This window comes from Terrapene carolina, unplaced genomic scaffold, assembly GCF_002925995.2.
Source record: "Terrapene carolina triunguis isolate 2854851 unplaced genomic scaffold, T_m_triunguis-2.0 Scaffold714, whole genome shotgun sequence".
Taxonomy (NCBI): domain Eukaryota; kingdom Metazoa; phylum Chordata; order Testudines; family Emydidae; genus Terrapene; species Terrapene triunguis.
The window spans coordinates 2,018,272-2,037,953 of NW_020665065.1; the positions used below are offsets into that span (position 1 = coordinate 2,018,272).

At 45.7% G+C, this 19,682-nt stretch overlaps 1 protein-coding gene across 2 annotated transcripts in view; it reads right to left on the reverse strand.

Annotated features, from left to right (window-relative positions):
- KCNAB2 (potassium voltage-gated channel subfamily A regulatory beta subunit 2) overlaps positions 1 to 19,682 on the reverse strand; it is a 57,623-nt gene that overhangs the window by 10,853 nt on the left and 27,088 nt on the right. For both annotated transcript variants that reach the window (XM_024207798.2, XM_024207800.2), the window contains 8 exons: positions 17,869 to 17,912; positions 14,795 to 14,832; positions 13,257 to 13,336; positions 9,452 to 9,496; positions 7,422 to 7,466; positions 7,294 to 7,337; positions 6,320 to 6,406; positions 131 to 216 (listed from right to left, as the gene is read on the reverse strand). In XM_024207798.2, coding sequence (XP_024063566.1) covers positions 131 to 216; positions 6,320 to 6,406; positions 7,294 to 7,337; positions 7,422 to 7,466; positions 9,452 to 9,496; positions 13,257 to 13,336; positions 14,795 to 14,832; positions 17,869 to 17,912 — 469 coding nt within the window. The remainder of the gene's footprint in view (positions 1 to 130; positions 217 to 6,319; positions 6,407 to 7,293; positions 7,338 to 7,421; positions 7,467 to 9,451; positions 9,497 to 13,256; positions 13,337 to 14,794; positions 14,833 to 17,868; positions 17,913 to 19,682) is intronic.

A 19,682-nucleotide genomic window follows, 5' to 3' on the forward strand; every position in this document is an offset into this window, starting at 1 on the left:
GGCCTCTGCTCAGCATCAGCAGCGCACAGATCATTTATTTATGGCGTATCTTCTGGCGCTTGCATTTCAGCAATGGGAACGCACGGGCATGCGTGCGCCCAACACACACAGACACAGACACACACAGTACCATGATCTCCATGGAGCTCCAGCGCGACGTTCCCCAGTACATGGCCATTCCCTGGTTGATAACATGGGTCATTGCTCTCACCGTCTCTGTTAAAAAGGAAGGGAAGGCAAGGAGGGAGACATGTCAGCCTGGCACGCAGGGCTGGGGCTATTCAGTAAATAAAGGCTATGACACCAAAAGGAAAGGGGGGCTTTGACTGTACAGACATCTTGCAAGCAGTGTACTTCCAGACTTCAAACTTGGAGACAGGAGTTTTACAAGGAAATTAAAAAACAAAACGAACGAACAAAAACCAAAAAGCCAACCCACAAGAGAGACTGCTCATGAAATCATTTCCCCATATTTATTACTTGTCCAAATCTGTAAAGAATAATCGAATGCAAAAATAAACAAACAAACCAACAACCGCCAGAGATTGGGTTGGAAAGGGACCTTTTTTATGGGTGCTTGTGCTGAAATGAGGGTGAGAAGAAACAGAGGAATGTAAATTATGATGCCATAAGAATTGAGTTTTGTTTAGTTAGTTGCTTTTTGGAGAATAATAGGATTAGCCTAGAGGAAAATAACCATTTGCAATGGACCAGCGAAACGTAATGAGGTCACAATCAAACAGGTGAAATGCAGTACACAGAGTGGTGGAAAACAATGTCCAACTTCACGGATGTTCACACTCTCCTGTGAGATGGGGATGGACAGGAGCCACAGGATATATCGCACCCATGTGTGGGGGAAAAAATAGCATCTTCAAGGTCCTACAAAAAACAGACCTGAAGACTGGGTTTTCCATCTAAACAGAGGAAAACCAGATCAAATCCACCAGGATGGAAGAGCTGTCACAGGAGGGGAGACATTAAAAAAACCACAACAAAAACAGTAGGAACGTTTCTGGGAGACCAATTTCTTTGTGGAGCAGGGCTAGACTCCTTGTGTGTGGGGGTGGGAGGGGGATAGTTTGGAAGAGGGATCTGGAAACAGCCCAATATTTGTGCAGTTCCCAGCACCTTCCAATTTTGCTTCTGGGCATCATTGCTCTGCTGAACGGAGAGGTATGAACCCAACTCCCAGGTCCGTTCAGAACTCCCTGTGCAGTGACAGACGAGCTGAAACGCGACCCCCGAGCATCTGGAATCAGCGGATTTCAGAGACTGAGGAATACAGGACGAGCTGAGACTGCTGGATGTTAAGGATGGTTAAAAAACCCTCGTCTCCAGCTTTGCCCTTATAGTTTAGCTGCTGTGAACGTCAGAGATTGCTACTACTAAGAAAAATTCATCATTAGAAAACATCCATTAGCTATGAAAAACCTAGAGGGCCAATTCGGTCTTTAGAAAGACGTCTGCAAAGCAAATATTGCAGCTGATTGTAGGAACCCATTAAGTTCGTTTGGCCGCATGGTTAATTCTGCATCTAAAAACTGCTCAAGTTCAGATTTTTCTTTTTTGAGGGTTGTCACTGTGATGGGTGGTCGGCCGTCCCTGTCTTTTCCAAAGGTGCTGAATGTACGTAGTGGATCCAGCCGCGGAGGTCTAGAAAAGGCAGCTGTAAGAATACATTGCTTGCAAGGTTGGTTGCAAACGTTGCAGTATAAAGGGAAGATTGCAAACAAGTGTTTCTAAAAACAATCCATTGACGGCCTGAAAAAATAAACCCAATAAGAATATCTAATTCAATGTGATTATACACATGCACACACACTCACTCAGACAAAAGACAAGTGTGTATGTATCCCAGTCTTCTGACTAGTTGAAGGTGGGAAGCAGACAATGCTATGTGTTTGTCTAAGTGCAACGCTAAACATGCTGGAACCTAAAAAAAGAGACTAAGACTGTGAAACCTGAGGCTCCTCAGTTGACACTAGCCCAAATGTTTTAAACGGCTGCTGATTTCGGGTGCTTTGAGGCAGTTAGGGCCCGATTTTCAGAGGCACAGAGCGCCGGCAGCTGCCCATATTCAGCTCCTGGGATAATCAGCACTGGTATCTCCAGCTGGGACAACCAAAAACTCAACCGGCAGTTTCCGAACTGGTGTGAAGATGCTTTGTCCTTTATTAGACTTGGAGTCGCACTGTTCAACACAGGTTCAACCGCCCCGTTGCTGACACTGACCCCTCAGCATGTGGTAGTGTAAAAACAGGCTTGAGAAAGCAGCAGAGAGTTGGAACATGCAGTTCTCTGTCCTGGTCTCCACACCCCCCATGGGCTGCAGCCTGCAGATTGCAAACTTCTCCTTGGACCACAAGACACAATCCTTCCAAAGACGCTAATTACGTTTGCAAAGTCACAAAGGGTGCGGAGCTTCGTTAGGTGGTGGCTTCGTTAAGCTATGTTAGTAGCTGCCGCCCAAGAGTGCTCAGCAGCGAGTTCTCTGTTCATGGTAACACCCAACTAGCCGTTATCGCAGAGTCAGCCCTGTGCTGGTCTAAATGTTTCTCTCGTTTCCTCACAGCTGCTTTAGGAAGCGCCGCTGAACAGGTTTAAAATAGTGAAATCAGAGAGAATATTTTTCAGTCTCCAAAAACCTCATTTCTGGGCTGAGACCCAATGTGAAGGTTTCAGCTCCGAGGAAGGGATTGTTAGGAAATTCTGAGCATACAGAAGCAGGAGGATGAGGAAAGTCCAAATGTCAAGAGCTCTATAGCTTGGACTTTCATGAAGAGAGACTCAGATTAGCAACCAGAAGCAAACAATTCCTGGAAAGGCCACGTAAACGCCTTGATCTGGCAGGAGTGTGCTAGGCATTGGGTCAGCGGTCTGGGGCAAACCCTGCTCCTGCCGCCCAGTCCACGTAGCTGGAGTCTCCATCGGGGCAAGCGCAGAGGAACCCTCCTACGCCAAGACACAGGGGATGAACATTTGACCTTACTGAAGTCAAGGGGAGTTTTGTCATTAACTTTGATGGGGCCAGGATTTCACCCAGTCTCTGCAGCTGCCACAAGCCGCGAGTATTTAAAGAAAATACATTACACACACACACACGATGCAGAGTAACAAACGCAAATAACCCCAATCTTCTTTAACCCTTGTTCTCCTTTCTCCACAACCTTCCCCTTGGTCTCTTGTCTGAATGTAGGCAAATAGAAGATGAGGTCTCTGCCCCAGTCTAAGCCGCTATGCACATTCATGGTACTGCATTAGCAAAAACTGCCATCCCCCTAATTTTGTTTCTCTGAGCTTACATTAAACCAAGGCTAGGTCTACACTACCCGCCTGAATCGGCGGGTAGAAATCGACCTCTCGGGGATCGAATTATCGCGTCTCGTCGGGACGCAACAATCGACCCCCGAATCGACGCTCTTACTCCACCAGCGGAGGTGGGAGTAAGCGCCGTCGACGGGAAGCCGCGGAGGTCGATTTTGCCGCCGTCCTTACAGCGGGGTAAGTCGGCTGCGATACGTCGAATTCAGCTACGCTATTCGCGTAGCTGAATTTGCGTATCTTAAATCGACCCTCCCCTGTAGTGAAGACCTGCCCCAAGGAAAGAGGTGCCAGAGAGTCTGAGACTCAATCTGCCAGTTAACATGGGAATTTATTGCTTAACTTCTAGGTGTTAGTCAAACTGCTGCTGCCCCGTTCTGTCGCTGCCTTTTCTTTTCTTTTTTTAGAAACACTGTCAGGAGTCCCTGTCCAGGCTCTCCAGCCAAGTCTGAACCATGCAGGCTGAGTTTGAAGCCAAGGCATAAACTCATGCCAAGGAAAGAAGCAAAAAGAAAAAGTCACACCAGGCTTCACATGGCCATCACATGCACTGACAGAGTGTGACAGTTTAGCTAAGTGCTGGGCTTGTGCAAACGAAAGTTTTCCATAGAAATAAAATCTGGGAGGTCGGTAGTACATCTTGCACAAGATCACAAACCATGACAAGGAGGAAGACCAGCCCATCATAAGCAGAGAGAGCAATGACTGTCAGAGCTGGGCAAAATGGGCATTTCTTACGTCACTGGAATAGGCTCAGCAGGTTGCATACAGCTGGTGTCACATTTGGTCATTAGCTGTATTGCAGTTGCCCCTTTAATTTAAAAAATCCCATTGGCACGGAGACTGGAGCCTTATTTTCCCAAGTTCCAGACACTAATGCTTGAATAACCATATTAAAAATGTACTGCAAGTGAACTGCAACAGGCGTTCAGTTCAATAATGAATAGGAGCAAGAAGACAGAATGCTTTGTACCTACTGTACATATTCATAGCTGGGGCTGTAAAAAGTTAGACTGGCTGGATATATAACCAGCCAATTATTAGCCTTTTGGTCCCAACCTAGTGGTGGTAAAGGGATGCACCCCAGTGGTAGCAGCTCCCCGTGGGAATCTGACTCTGAACAGGGCTGAAAACTCTGCCCCGTTATTTTAATGTAGTCTTTAGTCAAAATTTACCACAACAGGGAGCGCAGTTACACAGAATTTTGCCCAACCCTAGTACAGGCTCATAAAAAAAAAAAAAAAAAAAAAAAAAAATTCAACCACATTCCTTATGCAAGACCAGGCGCATTAAAAGGGGTGAAGAAATCAGCATAACATATTTCAGTAACTGACTAGAATAACAACTTTGGTAGCCAATTCATTCAACTTACCAGACAACTGTATTTTCTGATGCTAATGTAAACTTTAAGGCCCGTGGTGTGGGTTGAGTGCTGATAAGTGGACAGTCTTGTGGACTTTAAAACTTCTGGGTGAGGAACACCACAACCTGCTTGTTCTCCCCTGGACTACTGATTTGTTCACCCTGATCCCTGAACTGCTCTCCTCCAAGATCACAAGCATGTTAGGAACAGGTACCATGTTATTTTAATGAACCAACAAATTAGGCTTTAATGCAGAATTTCAAACTGAGGGGACCTCCTGTCATACAGACAAGCATAGCAGAAAATGGCACGTCATGCACTGAACAAAGGAAAGGAACAAAAGAATGAAGTGACATGAATCGAGGGAAGAAGAACTAATCACTATGTTGCTTTTTTCTTTTTACTTGCAAGATGTTCTCAAAGGCAAGGAGGGTTTTTTGTTTGTTTTCCTTTGTGCATTTTATGGAGAAGTTTGCCACGGGGGAAAGGAAGTCGTGTAAATATAAATACAGAGTCTGTCCCATAAAATGCTGTTTGGACACAGAAGTCAATATTCGGACTGCGGGTACGATGTACCTTCTATGATGAATGTTCTTGACTTGGAAGAACTAAATGGGTCCCCTGGTGATAAAAGAAAGATTTAAAGAGACCAGAGTTTACAACTGCTGGCATATTACAATGAACGGCATGACAAAAGGGTCTGGGTCTGGAGGAAGAATAGCCCCCTATCAAAGCACCATTAACACAGTCTGTTCCAGAAGCAGAGCGCATCCCGAGAAGGCCTCGTCACATGGGGATGGAGGGGGATTGAGGTTGCAAAAGATTTTTGGTTGGTTTGTTTACATATGCTGAACGTATTAACACATGAAACAATTGCTACATAATGGAAAACACACTGCAACTAAAAACCCGTCACCAAAATCATGATTAAAACATTCAAAACATCAAAAAATAAAATGCAATGAAAAATTCAGACCTGATTTGACTAATAAGATGTTAAACTAACAAGGAATTAACAGTTCCTTCTTAGAATGGGTGAGTATGTAATCCAGAAATGGGACAGGCCATGAAATGAGAAAAGTTAGATCTGTTGCAGAGGTACAAACTGCTAGCACAGCAGCTTGAGAAAATTATTATAATGATCGTAACCCTATTGCTGATTGTATTATCCTAGAACCTAGGAGCGCCAGTCATGGACCTGGGCTCTGTCGTGCTTGGCAAACACGCAACGAAAAGGGAGATAACGCAGCGAGAATCATGTATTTTCAAGAGTCCCAGTTCAGCCTGCAGCACAAACCCCAAAGGGACAAGGACAGCATCTCATTCAGGCCTGGGACGCCTAAGCATAAGAGTTTCCCCATGACACCAAGCAAGGGGAACGTCCCCTGAGAAGTCCTTTGACTGGTGCCTCTCTATTACACTTTGCTGGGGGAGAGAAAGAGGCTATTCTGAAAATGATTTGGCGGCCCACGGCTAGCGCTCCTACTCCCCAACGCTATACTCTTTAGAAGTCACTCCCTACTTCCGGACGCGAATGGTGAGACCGCGGCTAGTCCATCAATCTCAACTGCCTGCTGACCAGTACCTGGAACAGAAACAGGCTGTTCGGGAGAAGCTGGCAGTAGAACCTACCTTCCATGGGTGTGTTGGGATCTGGTCTGTTAGCAAACACGACATCCACGTACTCTAACTGCAGCCGTTCTAAGGAAGCCTTCAGACCTGGTGATGAGCAAACAAGGACAAAAGGCCATCAAGCACATTTCCCCTCTGAGCACCCTGCTTCGTTACCTCCGAGCACTTTGCAAACACAGGCTCGGAAGAGCTGCACTAACGCTCTTGAGATGGTGCCCTGAGGCCTGGTGATCACAGCTTTGCTGAGGCTGTCCCAGAGCGTTAAGAGCACCGCGACCCACATCTGCGCTAGAGGGCTGTGCTGTGCCCCATGCTCCGTGGAGAGCCCCAACTCGCTGCTGCCCCAGCCCCAGCTTTCACAAGGGCTGGCCACTCACTAATGAACAGAATGAAAACCATCTCGGGGAGAGCTGCAGCACTGGTGACGCTAAAACGTATCCAACCGCTGCCCAACGGGGGCCAGTTGCCAGGCAATTTGAAGGACACTTATAATGACTCTCAGGGAAATATTCAGCTCATTATTAACAATAACCACCAGCACGTGCCTCTCCCCCACCCTGCTCCTTCTGCCAAGCCAGGAGGTTGGTGTCTGCAAGGCACTCTGCAGTGCCATTAACGCCATCTCGGCAGGACAGCACACCCACAGCTTCCTGGTCAGGTGTGTGAGAGCCACTGGGACACGGCAAAGCAGCCGCCGAAGCAGCCCAAGGATGGGCTCAGCTGGAGCCCTGTCGAAGAGCGTTGGTTCCTTCTCCTGAATGGGAACGCCCCAGGTCCCAGTTCCCGCAGACTCTCCCACCGTAATATACAGGAGCAGCAGATAGGCTCCGATCCAGCAAAGCACATGGTTAAGCATGTGAGTAGTTCCATTCAGTTAAATGGGGATACTCATGTGCTTAAAGTTAAGCATGTGCTCAAGTGCCTTGAAGGGTCAGGATTATGTACAGCATTAAAGCAGATGTGCTCTCTCTCACCTTCTATGATGTGTTTTCTGGAGAGTCCCCTCTCAGTCTCTGCTCTGAAAAACAACAGGCCCAGGTTAGCAGTGTCCAGTACAACTAGGACAATTACAGCGGTGGTGAAATTAGCCTGTATTACTTACTTTCCTCCCCAGAAGATTTTGGTTGTGATGACCAGGCTAGAGCGCCTGCGAAGAGAAACAGAGTCACTGCATAAAATGTACCAAGCCAAGGTTCCCTTCTGCCCTCTGTGCTCGTCTGGGTGCCCATCCCAACACTTACCACCCCAAGGCGAGGCTTGCCCGCAGCTTCCAGTTACGCAAATACCCACAGCACTTCCCAACTCATTGGTCTGTGAGAGGCAAGTGATTTAGCACCAAGCACTGTGGGGGCACAACCAGGATAATTCTATTGACTTCACCGTGGAGTTACTGCTGATGTACCTCAGCGTAAGTAAGGTTAGTGATTTGCTCGGCTGTTTGATCAGAAGCCTTCACTAGCACAGATCAGGAGTGTTATCTCTAGGACCCTCCTCACCTTGGATGATCCTGGGGTTAAGTCTTTGGGTGAGATTGTCAAGAGTGCGATTGGTGTCTGAAAGTCCCAGCTTTGGGTCTGGCCCTGTAGCCCAAAGTCACTTTGCTTCAGGGCCATCCAGCAGGCTATAGCATGGCAACTACTAGGAGAAACTGCTACCAGCTCCAACTACTGTGAACTTACTGAAACAGCTGCTATGGTCCTGGAGCCTACTCCAGACTTAAGAGGGCTGTTTGATTTAAGAGTCCAAATATTTTTGTTCAGGCACGCAAATAACGCCTTTTCAGCCGTGTCCATGACCACTAAAACCAGATTATATACAACACTCATTGTGCCCACGTTACGCTACGGTTGTGAAACATGGGTACCGACAAACATCCAGAACCAAAGCTGCCAACTCTGGAAGTGCGGCATCTGCGCCACATCCTAGGCCTGACAAGGCTGGACAGACGAAGAAATGACGACATCTGTAGAAGACTGAAAGTGCAGTGTGTGACTGCAATCATCAAAAGGCTCCAGCCACAGTGGGTTGGCCATGTTGCTAACATGACCGCCTAAGACTGTTCTTTATGGGGAATGCATGGTGAGAGCGGCCAGGAACGGTCCCGGAGACAGTGGTGAAACAGGGCATACAAAACTACGCAGGCAACACCCCAACAGGCTCAAATGGCATCTCAAAGCAGACATGGACGAATTTGCTCAGGACCTGGGTGCTGGAAAAAGAAGAGGATGATGTGCCAAAGAGCGCCTCCTAGCGCTGACAGGAGAGCTCCTGGTGGGATTTGCTAATAAGTCAATTACCTTTAATTACTGGGAGCTGCAGTCACATGGTAATTAATGCAAAGAAACAATCTCAGGGGAACAAAATGACAAGTATAAATAATTGAGTGGGAAAAATGTACCCAATAACCACTGACTGGGATGATAATTGTGGCATTCGGGAGGGAAGGATTTACAGACTTTCTGACAATCCTACTATGATTAATGATTCATGCCCAACTGCAGTGAGCTGGTATTTGAAATTGCTCTTCCTTGTGGCTTTTACAATTTGAGATCACTTCGAACACCTCCCTGAAGAAACGCCACTCTGCTCTGACCCAGCCAGGACAGGGGAGAGGTGCCAGGCTGTGATGGACTGACGAGCCCTGGCCATCTCCATCAGGAAAAGGAATGGAGATTTACCAGGGGAAACAGTGAGATTAAGAGACCTTTGTCTGGCATGCACCTTGGGCCCCAGAGCTACCAGAAGACTGAACGCCAGCCATAAAGAACGGCGTTATTATTTCATGCCGATACAACCACCTAGAAGGCAGAAACTCTCTTCATTCGCAGGAACAAGTCCAGGACAGGCAGCAGCAGTAAAAGATTCCCCTACCCTGCCCCACTCCTACCCTGGAGCGATCACTGCGAGGGACCAGAGAGGGGATTTCACACTCCGTGTCCCAAATGTGGTGCTCACAGATGCACCACTCCCTGCAAATCCCAGTACAGTTATTTGACTCTTCACCTGGCTACCTACCGTTCATTTCCTTCCTTCTGTATCAAACACAGTGGTTATCAAGGAAACTGCCCAAAGCATAAAAATGAAGCACTGTGGCTCTAACGTGGCACTTGGCCTAAGGAAGAATAAAATTACCTCCAACCCTTCTTCTTAATAATATTTCCCAACACAACTTCAGCCCTGCAACGAGAGAGAAACACAAATGATGATTTCATCAGTCTGGTATAGAAATTAGGTCCAAACCATTTCAATCATGAAAATCGGCTCTCGACAGAGGGATCCCATGTATTTCAAATCCCGGGTGTTAAAACGTTATTAAGGAGCTAAGGAGAACAAGACAATTTGAGGCTAACGAGGCTACCCCAGGCCCCACCCACTCCAGTGGCTATTAACGGGCTCTCTGAACAAGGAGGAATCCTGCATGTTGTTTACACTGCAGTACAGGATCAAGTGACAGCTGGAATTTTCTTGGCATTTGTCAGGGTCAAAGATAAAAATATCCTGGCCACAGGCAATGTAATTTCCTCCTTCCTTTGCACTGTCCTGCAGTGTATAAAGAACTGCTCTCTGTAATTGCTTGTTATACATCTTAGCAACAGAGATGGGACAAGAACGCAATGTACATTACATTTAATACCCCCATCTGCCAGAGCTGCGTCCCTTCACTAACTGATCCCAACCCTACTTCCCACAGGAGTCATTTCTTTTGGCCCAATCCTCTAATTTGTCTAGGTCCCTCTGTATCCTGTCCCTACCCTCCAGCATATCTACCACTCCTCCCAGTTTAGTGTCATCTGCAAACTTGCTGAGGGTGCAGTCCATGCCATCCTCCAGATCATTAATGAACTTATCTAATTCTTTTTTGAAAAGTTTCTGAATTTGTGGCTGTAATTTGCTTCTTGGTAGTTGTTAAAGAAGAATTAAAATAACCCTGTCCTGCTCTGCTCATGATGGCCTGGAAGATAAGCTGGGCTAGTCAGGAAGTGCTGTACCTGGCAGCGTAACCAAATCAGTGAGACAGGAAGATAGAACAGGCTGTGGTCAGCCAATCAAAACATGGAGTGCACCAATCTCAAACTCTTTCAGCCACCCGAACTGAAACAGGAGCAAGCATCTGTTAAATCTCAGAGGCAACGCTAACTCCCAGATGTAACTTTTCTGGCCACGGGAAATTAGAGGGAGGCTACTCTTTGATAACACCCAAGCATCAGGTTCGAAGACCCTTGAGTTCAACAGGAGTTTGAGCCAGACTCTCGGGATCTGGCTCTAGATCAGTGCGTTCATTCAAACACATCTGGAGGGGTGTGTGTTCGTTTCTGCTTCCAAGCACGTTTTAATCATTCTGGGTGACACTCAGCCTCGTGGCCCATAGGCCTGAAGAGGCAGTTGAGTGGCGCACAGGACTTGTGCATGGGTCTTCTGTAAAGGGGGCAGGGGAGATCTTGCCCCAGGAACTCAGTTCATTAATTCTCGTAGGGAAAACCCCTACACTGGCACCATGGCAGTGCTGGTAGCCTCACTGTCCGGGCTCTCAGCAAGGCAGGGCTGTCGTTATGACCCGTAGAGCTTGCCTTGAGCTAGGAAAGAATTAGGAAATTTGCAGTTCTTTCCACAGTAGGGTTTTGCCTCTAGACCAAATGCACACTGCACTGCTCCCCCGGGTGTGCTGTCATTCGTGTGCCCCCCTGTATTGATCACCCATCACCTCCCCTTAGACACTGCACAGCAAACTCGCCCCCTCACTCCTTTTTTTTATTCAGTTTTTCTTTAATAAAAACTTCGGAAGAAAAATATTTGTAGATGCGAAAAGGATGGGGCAGCCCAACCCCCAGCTCCCCTGCTACTCGCAGTCTGACCTGTTGAACCAGGATATCGTACACAAAGGGAAAAGCACTGCCAGCCTGTCTAAAAACCATGCCCAGTTACACCGAGAGGGATTCAGACCACCTGCTAGTAATATGCAAGCAAATGCCACGGAAACCTAGTGAGAGCAGGAACAAACACTCTGCACCTCATGGCGTCTACTTTTTCTATTTCGTTTTTCAACAGCATCAGGCTGTGACCTTTTTCTAACGATTGAGACAGGCTCTGGTGCTTGTAATTTATTGATTGTCCCTCCCAATCCATTGTTGCCCATGCACCCCTCTCTGGTTCACAGCAGAACCTCGTTTTGCACACCTGTAAACTGCTGGTCAAAGTCAGTGTACATTAGACTAGCTATTGCTGCTCAAGCACCATTTCATATCAATTTGTACAATCCTAATCCCTTGACAACCTCTGCCTTCCAAATCTCCATCTCTTGTGAGCAGGTGCCCCCACTTATTAGTCCAGACTGCCCCAGGCTCCTTAGCAGTTCACTGTGTGTAGGCCAGAGGATGGAGGCAGCTCATTCCCTGAAGCAGAACTGGGTTTGTCTCTGATTTTGTCTGTTTCAGCGCCGTCAAAGCACCTGGAGTCAGGGATAAGTGCTTCACATGCAATGAAACCAATAGAAATAAAATACATTCATTCACAGACTGTGCCGGGCCAGTGGAAAATGGCAGTGTGAGCCGCTATCTATCTATGGTACTTATATGGGCCCCGTTTCTGAGCAGGGACAAGACCCTGCACCCGGCTGGGTGTACAGGCCTGGCTAGAGTCCACAGGGGTTTTCTGAGGCGAGGCCGGCAGTGTGTCGAGGAACCAAGCGACGTGAATTTACCTTCCCGGCACAGACAGGCTGTAACAATTCGGTGGCTCTCAGGAGTGCTTTTGGCACAGGCCAGCGCGTACTACGTCCTGCCCCCAAACCGAGTGTGGGACTAAACGCGGCGCGGCCGCTGCCCTTTCTCACAGCATTGGCCAGGCAGGAGCAGCACTGGAGCCAGCGAACTTTTCACACAACTTTTCTCAACCTCTTTAACAGTCTGTTCTGTTGGGCGAACAAAGGTTTTGTTTAGATCTTAAACCATAAAATGCCTGGCTAACCCGGCAGGAGCGAAGAACATCAACGACAGAGCACCCTGGCACTCCTCCCCAGCGATCGCTCCTTTGTCATGAACAGAGCATCAGATGGGACCCCTGGCCGAGGGATACGGCCAGAGCAGCGGGATTAAGGGAAAACGTATCTGCAATCTGTCACTTGGCTGAAGCAGTGCTGGGGCTTAGGACTTGATTGTCTACATTCCCCGTCTGCTCTAACTATGCCTGTCTCTTCACTGCCACAGAAGGGGTTTTTCCATTGGGATACCTATCGCAATGTAAAATCCAAGCGGAGATGAAGCTGTTTTTACTTTGACGTAGCTAGCTGAGTTCAACCCTATACCCCTCTCCCTGCCAATATGGGGTTTACCTCGAGGGAGTGAGATGAGGTAAAAACTCCCATGCCTTGTTCCCACTGGGATTTTTGCAGTGAAGACGCAGCCTGTGCGCTCCATAGTGAAGAGCACTTAATTAGAAGCTAAAAAAACACCTGGATTTTCACTGGCAAAGGAATGCAGAAGGGACATCATCATTCTGGGAGAAAAACTTTATGGGGCAGGAGTCTCTGCTGTAATAAAGCTGGTGAAATACTAGAGCGTAAGCACCGGCCACCAGCTGAGGCGAGACCCAGATTTCATTCCTGCTCTGCACTTTTGCTCTCCATAAGAGCAGGGAGTGAGAGCAGAACTGAGCAGGTGCCACGTGACCCCTCTGGCAGAGCAAACGGCAAAGCAAAGAGACTTTGCAGGGAATCCAGGACATGACGCTTTGGGGTTGGGCCGGGGTGTGTGTGCACGTTTTAGAGAACTCCGGAACAAAAGAAAAAATACTGGAGAAAATATAACATAGTAAAAGCACTTTGATCAGGGAAAGTCGGGTAGCCAGGGAAAGCGTCATTCTGGATGTTTACAGCAATCACCCATTTATTAAAACACATCTACTTGTGTCTCCTGGTTAGAGAAACAGAGAAGGTACCTACTTCCCAGCAGCATAGACTTCTGCTGTGTCAAACAGGTTAATGCCATTGTCATATGCTAAAGTCATCAGCTGTTCTGCCATCTGCAAAGAAACATTTGTAATGTTTATAGAGAGCCCGTCGTAGAAAGCAGGAGCCCAGAAACCCCTCGGCATGACCTCTATATCACTAAAACACACGTGTAACACAGCACACGGTAACATGCTTAGGCCAAACATTACAAATTAGGCTGCCTAAAGTTGGGCACCTAATGAGGTGATCTGATTATTTAGATGCCTAACTCTAGGCAGCCACAGTTGGTCTCACTGCACAGCAATACCATGCAAACTGCACGCTATGTATTTTTCAGTCCAGGGTATTTGCCCCCATATCAGGATGCACTCAGTAGCTTATGGATATAAAACAGGGAATCCCAAGCACACCCTGCAATATGATTTTCCTCCTCCCACTTTTATAATCCAGTGTTCAGAAAATTAATTTATATGGTATTAGCTCAGACTACAGCTGGCATCTGTTGGCTCAGAAAAACCATGATGCAAGTATTGCGTTGTATACATTTACTACACAGAATGGAGAAGGCTATAAAGTTGTCTCCTAGTCTGTATTACCAGGGAAAGATACAGCTGCAGCACATGTTTCACAAATGTTACTGGTAAACTGAATAGATCTTCTGAAAGTCTGGCTTCACAGAAACAGCACTAACTTAAAAACTTCACCATCCCCATGAGATGCATGTTCCAACATCCATGTACAATGTAACAGAGCTGTACATGTTTTCTGGGGATATTTGCTTGAACAAAAACATCTGTTAAATTCAGCTGTGTTTGTGCCCCCTTTTGTGTTCATTTCCCACAAATATTACAGAAAAATCACCTTATAGATCAGGGTGTTCATAGAAAGTCATTTGAGACTATGTGCTGACTCCGAATTTTGAACTCTTAAACACAAGTAATTAGCAATGAAAGACTGGTTCTAAGACTTATGCTCACCGAGTTAGGGATCACAAAGACTACCACGTGACCTGTGTGTCCAATTAAACTAACCAATGCATCTCTAATTTTGAATATTAGATAGTTGGAACAAACAGCTCATGAGCAAACTGCTCCTGGAACAATTGTGAAAAGTATTTGGTTTGAATTTAGTCTCTGTTCTTGGAAATTATTCTCCAATTATGTGCTACAAATTATTTGCTAAGCAGTAAGTACTAGTCTTGGTGGATAATAATTAGCCAAAGAAAGGATAATTTTAGTTTCTTTTGGCCATAATCATAAAAATGAATCTAGCTAATTTGAAAAACAAAGTTGAAATATGTCAGACAAACATGAATATTTATGCATCTCTATAGTGAAAATTGGTAAATATTACAGAACCTTTCTTCATTCTGAAGATTTCCCACGTAAAAGGGCATTGGCAACACTTAAACCAATAAAAGGAACTAGATTATGGAGTCTCCTGAAGCTGATTTTCAGTACAATGAAAGGAGACTAAAACAAGAACTGTATCTTTGGAGTAGGCAGCACAAAACAGGGAACAATTCTTACCTCGTCTGTAATCTGCCCTCCAAACGTCACCCATGTTCCTATAAAGGGAAAGAAGGGAAAACACTCATTCTGAAAACACAAGTACAAAATACATACAACTTAACTCTGCTCTGAAAGGCACAATAAACATGGAAAAGGGAGCTCCAGATTGAATGAATCTGTAGGTCACTAGCAGAGAAACACAGGAACAATCCAAACGCAGTCAGTCCTATGCTAGTCTGTCAATACCAAGCTGGCCCCACTGTTCTTCCTTCTGGGATGTGAAATATCCCTGCCCAAAGCCTGTGGGTGGGTGAGCGAACCAGGCTCTCAGGGCCTCCCTATCACTTGCTGTTACACTTAGACTGTCTGTCTCTCTCTCTCTCATGTGTTTGCCTGACTCAGGCAGAAGACTTTTGTCATCCGGGTGGATGCTCAAGGATACCAACTGCTTGGGTTCTCCAACGCCTTCCTGCCAGGTCAAGCCCTCTCACCAAACTGGGATGGAGCATTGTACTTCTGCCCTTGCCAGTCATTTGCAACACCTACTTGCCCTTCCCAGCCAACAACCTGCAGGGAACAGTTAACTAAACCACTTTCGATTTGCTAGTGGAGACCCGTCTGCCTGTAATGACCCCACTGCCTGACATTACAGCATGAATCCCCAGACTAGGAACCTGTAAAAGTTCATCCGTTTGCCATTTCCTCGCCACGCTGTTGCCTTCCCTATTCTAGTGGATAGTGGATACCCAGAGCTTTCTCGATGCTGCCCAATTTTAGCTCTGTTGCAGCTTGGCAAAGGCACGAGGAGCCACAGAGGTACTGGGGCAGCTTCTCTGCAGACTTAGTGCTGGCCTACACATGACATTTTCCCAGTTATACAGAACAGTTAAACAGGTACAGCTCCCCCAATGTGGACATACCTGTCTTGGAATAAGAATGGCTTTTTAAGCCAAAATGACAAACTAAGCTGGAAAAAGACCCCCCCTACCAGAATAAGAGGGTCCACATGGGGAGTTCTACTGGTATAACTATAGCGGTTTAAATTCACACCTTTCCTTATACCAGTATAACTTTCCCATGTAGGCAAGCCCTTAGGAAGACAAGGGTGCATTGGTTGCACTCACGCCACATTTGGAACGTTATCTGAGCAACCAAATGTCTAGAAAGTTAGTCTTTGTTAAAATGAAAAGCTAGATTCTGCAGAAGTCCAAGGCACTTGCCTGTGGATACTTCTAACTTGTCACAGGTGAACAGGGAGCACAGTTTTCAGTTCGTGCTAAGTGACTCTTTGTCTGGATATAATCAATTACAGCAGATTCTGAAATCTGCACAAACTCTCTGCAAACTACAGCTCAGGAGTGGATCATTCTTGAAGGATCTTAACTTGGAAGCGCTGAACACGAGTGTTCATGAGGAAGCGAGAACAATGCCGTGTAGCTTGTTTCATATAAAGAAAGAGGTTAAGTTGTTCCTTGCAGTCCATCTGAATGATAGCAATCGAAGAGACAGACATTTGTTTCTGCACTAAGCTGTGAGGGGGCAGCAGCTATCTTGAGTTGTTGGTGTCTTTTAAGAGATAAAGTGCTGTACTACCAATGCTATCGTGAGGGCTGATAAAACACTTCTGGTTTATGCCCCCCTTTTCAGACATTGATAAACCTGAAAAACAAATTACCTTTTGGGCTGAGATTTCTCAGGCTTGTTATCAGCCCAGGGGAAAATGCTTTTTATGAAAGTTTGATAAAATTTCATTCAGACAAGAGAAACAGATTTTCACTGTTTACATTTTTCAGATGCTTCATTTTCATGACAGTGACTCAAATTGCTTTTCTTTTAAAAGTGACCTACAATGGAAAAATCGTAGGCATGTTCTTTTTCCTTCTTTATGATGGATAAAAAAGGCCTATATGTTTCTCTTCCCCGCAACAAGCAACATTTTAGTTTTCTGTTTGTCTTTTCCATTAAAATGTCAAGGTGAGAGTCTCTGGGGACTGGACAGGTAAAAGTCAAGACAGGGAAAGTTGATCAGCTGAAGAGATGGGATTTTTACTCAGATTCTTTAATTCCCCGATTTCTTTTTGTTCATACTTATTTAACTTCTAGGGCTCATTAACGTTTTGGATACAGGAAGCTTCTGTCAAAAGATTTAACTGCTCACCTTGCAATGAAGGTGTGAGAGCTTAAACTAAATCAACATTGTCCAGTTGTGGCAGGCAGTGTAGTTGTAGCTGTGTCAGTCCCTTGTCGCTCAGACATTGTCCAAGACACACACACAGCAGCTACTCCAGCAAAACAACGGCAACTACACTTGATGTTTCTGCTATTTCTATAAAAAGCACCGAACAAGGAGAACGCCGCTCCCCAACCTGGCCAACTTGCGTCATACATCACAAAGAAGCCAAAGAGAGCCCAAGTGGCCTCGGCAGGTCACCGCTGAGCTTTAAACTGAGCGTGGACTTAGCCCTCACTGAGGGCTGGTGTCTTTGCAAACCAAATTCTAGCGTGACGTGTGCCACGCTGAAGAGCTCTGACAACCACATGCAGCAAGTGGCACAAATGTTACTTTTAAATGGCATGAGCACATGGGTCTCTTGAGGAGCAGACGCAAAGAGATGCCTGTTTGTGAACCCATCCATGACAGCACCCCAGGTAAACTTGTAACCGCCATATATTTTAATACAGAAAACCAATCGGGAATACAAGATGCACTAAGGGCACAGGAGGATTTCAGAGTCTGGTAACCATGCTGGTCTGCGAGGCCACAATCCAGGCTGATTCACTGGGGGAGAGGCCGAGGTTTAGGACAGAACAGAAATCTGTGGTTAGATCTGGTTACTCGGTAACCGGCAGTTAGCAACGACAATGCAGGGAAATGCTGCACTGGTAGCTGGATCCGGTTTCAGGTCATCCATTTTTAATGCAACATGGAACCAGAGGAACATCGCCCTGATGGATGCAAAAGGTGCAGCTCCCTTCACCTGCCACCTCCACCTTGGGGGCCTGTCTCTTACTTAAATAACCGAGGGAGAAATCACTGTGAAGAGGACACAGGAGAGGTATGAGAGAGTGCACCTGACGATCGAGTCACTTACCTAAGCCAAGGCAGGACACTCGCAACCCCGATTTCCCAAGATTTCTGAAAAAGAGAAACACCTCTTAATAGCCACGGGAAATGTCAGAAATAGGATGTGCCATAGCTACATGGGACAGATGCTATGTGTGGTGTCCCCAATCCCCATCCCTTCGGCAAACATCACAGGAACATCCGCTTCCAGAACTATAAACAGAAAGGACAGGGGTTTCGGTGCCCTTCAGTTGCACTCCAATCAACACAAAGTGCTGTGTACGGGAAGTGTTTAGCTAAGCTCTTGTCTTCGAATGAACCATGAGTACAACGTATTCCCCAGGCACCAGCATGGAGCAGCAGTTGATAACACTTCTCCTAAACTGCTGATCAAATGAAATTACTGTTTTCACTACAGGGAAATTATGCAGCTACATATGTATGCATGTATAGATAGAGGAAGAGAGACCTCCATACTGTCAAAAAGGCAATGCTAGTGAAGCCATTTTAAATAAAAGGCATTAAAAATAACTTTTATCCTATGCATTCACTGTTCTTGGAAGATAATTTCAGTACAATTTTAATGACGACTTTTTTATCCTGTTCTTTCTAATTACTTACACACACACACCGTTTTTATGGTGGTGGTGGTCTGGATTTTCTAGTTTTGCCTATGTGACTATTTGGTCTTTGTACTGAGTTGATAAAGTGAAACGCTGAAAAGAAGGCTGCATTATTATTGTAAGAATGTTATGAAGGGCACACCCTACAGTGCACCAGGTGTATTATAAAGAACATGCAAACTCAGTAAGTCGTGGTTATTGGCATGACACTTAACAACCCCCTCGCAACCAACCAACCTCATGTTGGTCATCGAACAGGTACAAAATCACAAGCTGGTATGATTACATTAGTCCCTTTACAAGAGCACATTTAACCCCCAAAATAATAAGGATTGAAGAGCCTGGGGCAGATCTGTGAGTTACAAGAGCTGAGTTAGCATGGATGGAAGATGCACATAGTAGAGACAGACAGACAGTGAGTGAGGACACATGTTGCAAAATTACCTGGAATAAACAGCTAGTGTAACTGTTCTGAGGTGACCCGGTGGTTGGGAACCCCCCCACAAACCTACCAACCTGGGTCGCAGGGCTCTAAAGAGCTTAAGGTGACCATATTCTAGCCTAGTAAAAAGAGACAGAACAAAACAAAAGAAAAGCAAGAAGGTAATGAGAACATGATAAGGAATGAAATAACCATGAGGAAGAGAGAGAAAAATCCAGTTTATTCATAATTTTACCTTGTGTTTATAAGAAAACGGTGACAGAAATGAAAATATGAAATCAGCAGCACAAAGATAGAATCATAGAAATGTAGAACCAGAAGGGACTTTGTTAGGTCATCTAGTCCAGTCCCCTGCACTGAGGCAGGACTAAGTATTATCTAGACCATCCTCGAGATGAAATCAATGAAACAAACGATAGAAGGCGTCACCCCCTCTAAACCCAATTTGATGGCTACAAAATTAAGGCCATGAATTGAGAAGCTATTTAGTTAAAGAAGGAAGAGAAGATAAAGAATGATTTTTCCCTGACTCAAATGAGGTATTAGATAACAATTGATAATGTCAAGAAACATTATTATTTTCCTATTTTTGCAACCAAAACAGGAGATAAATATCTAAAGAGACAACAAACACAGAAACAACAAGGAGTCTGGTGGCACCTTAAAGACTAACAGATTTATTTGGGCATAAACTTTCGTGAGTAAAAACCTCACTTCTTCGGATGCACCCGAGGTTTTTACTCACGAAAGTTTATGCCCAAATAAATCTGTTAGTCT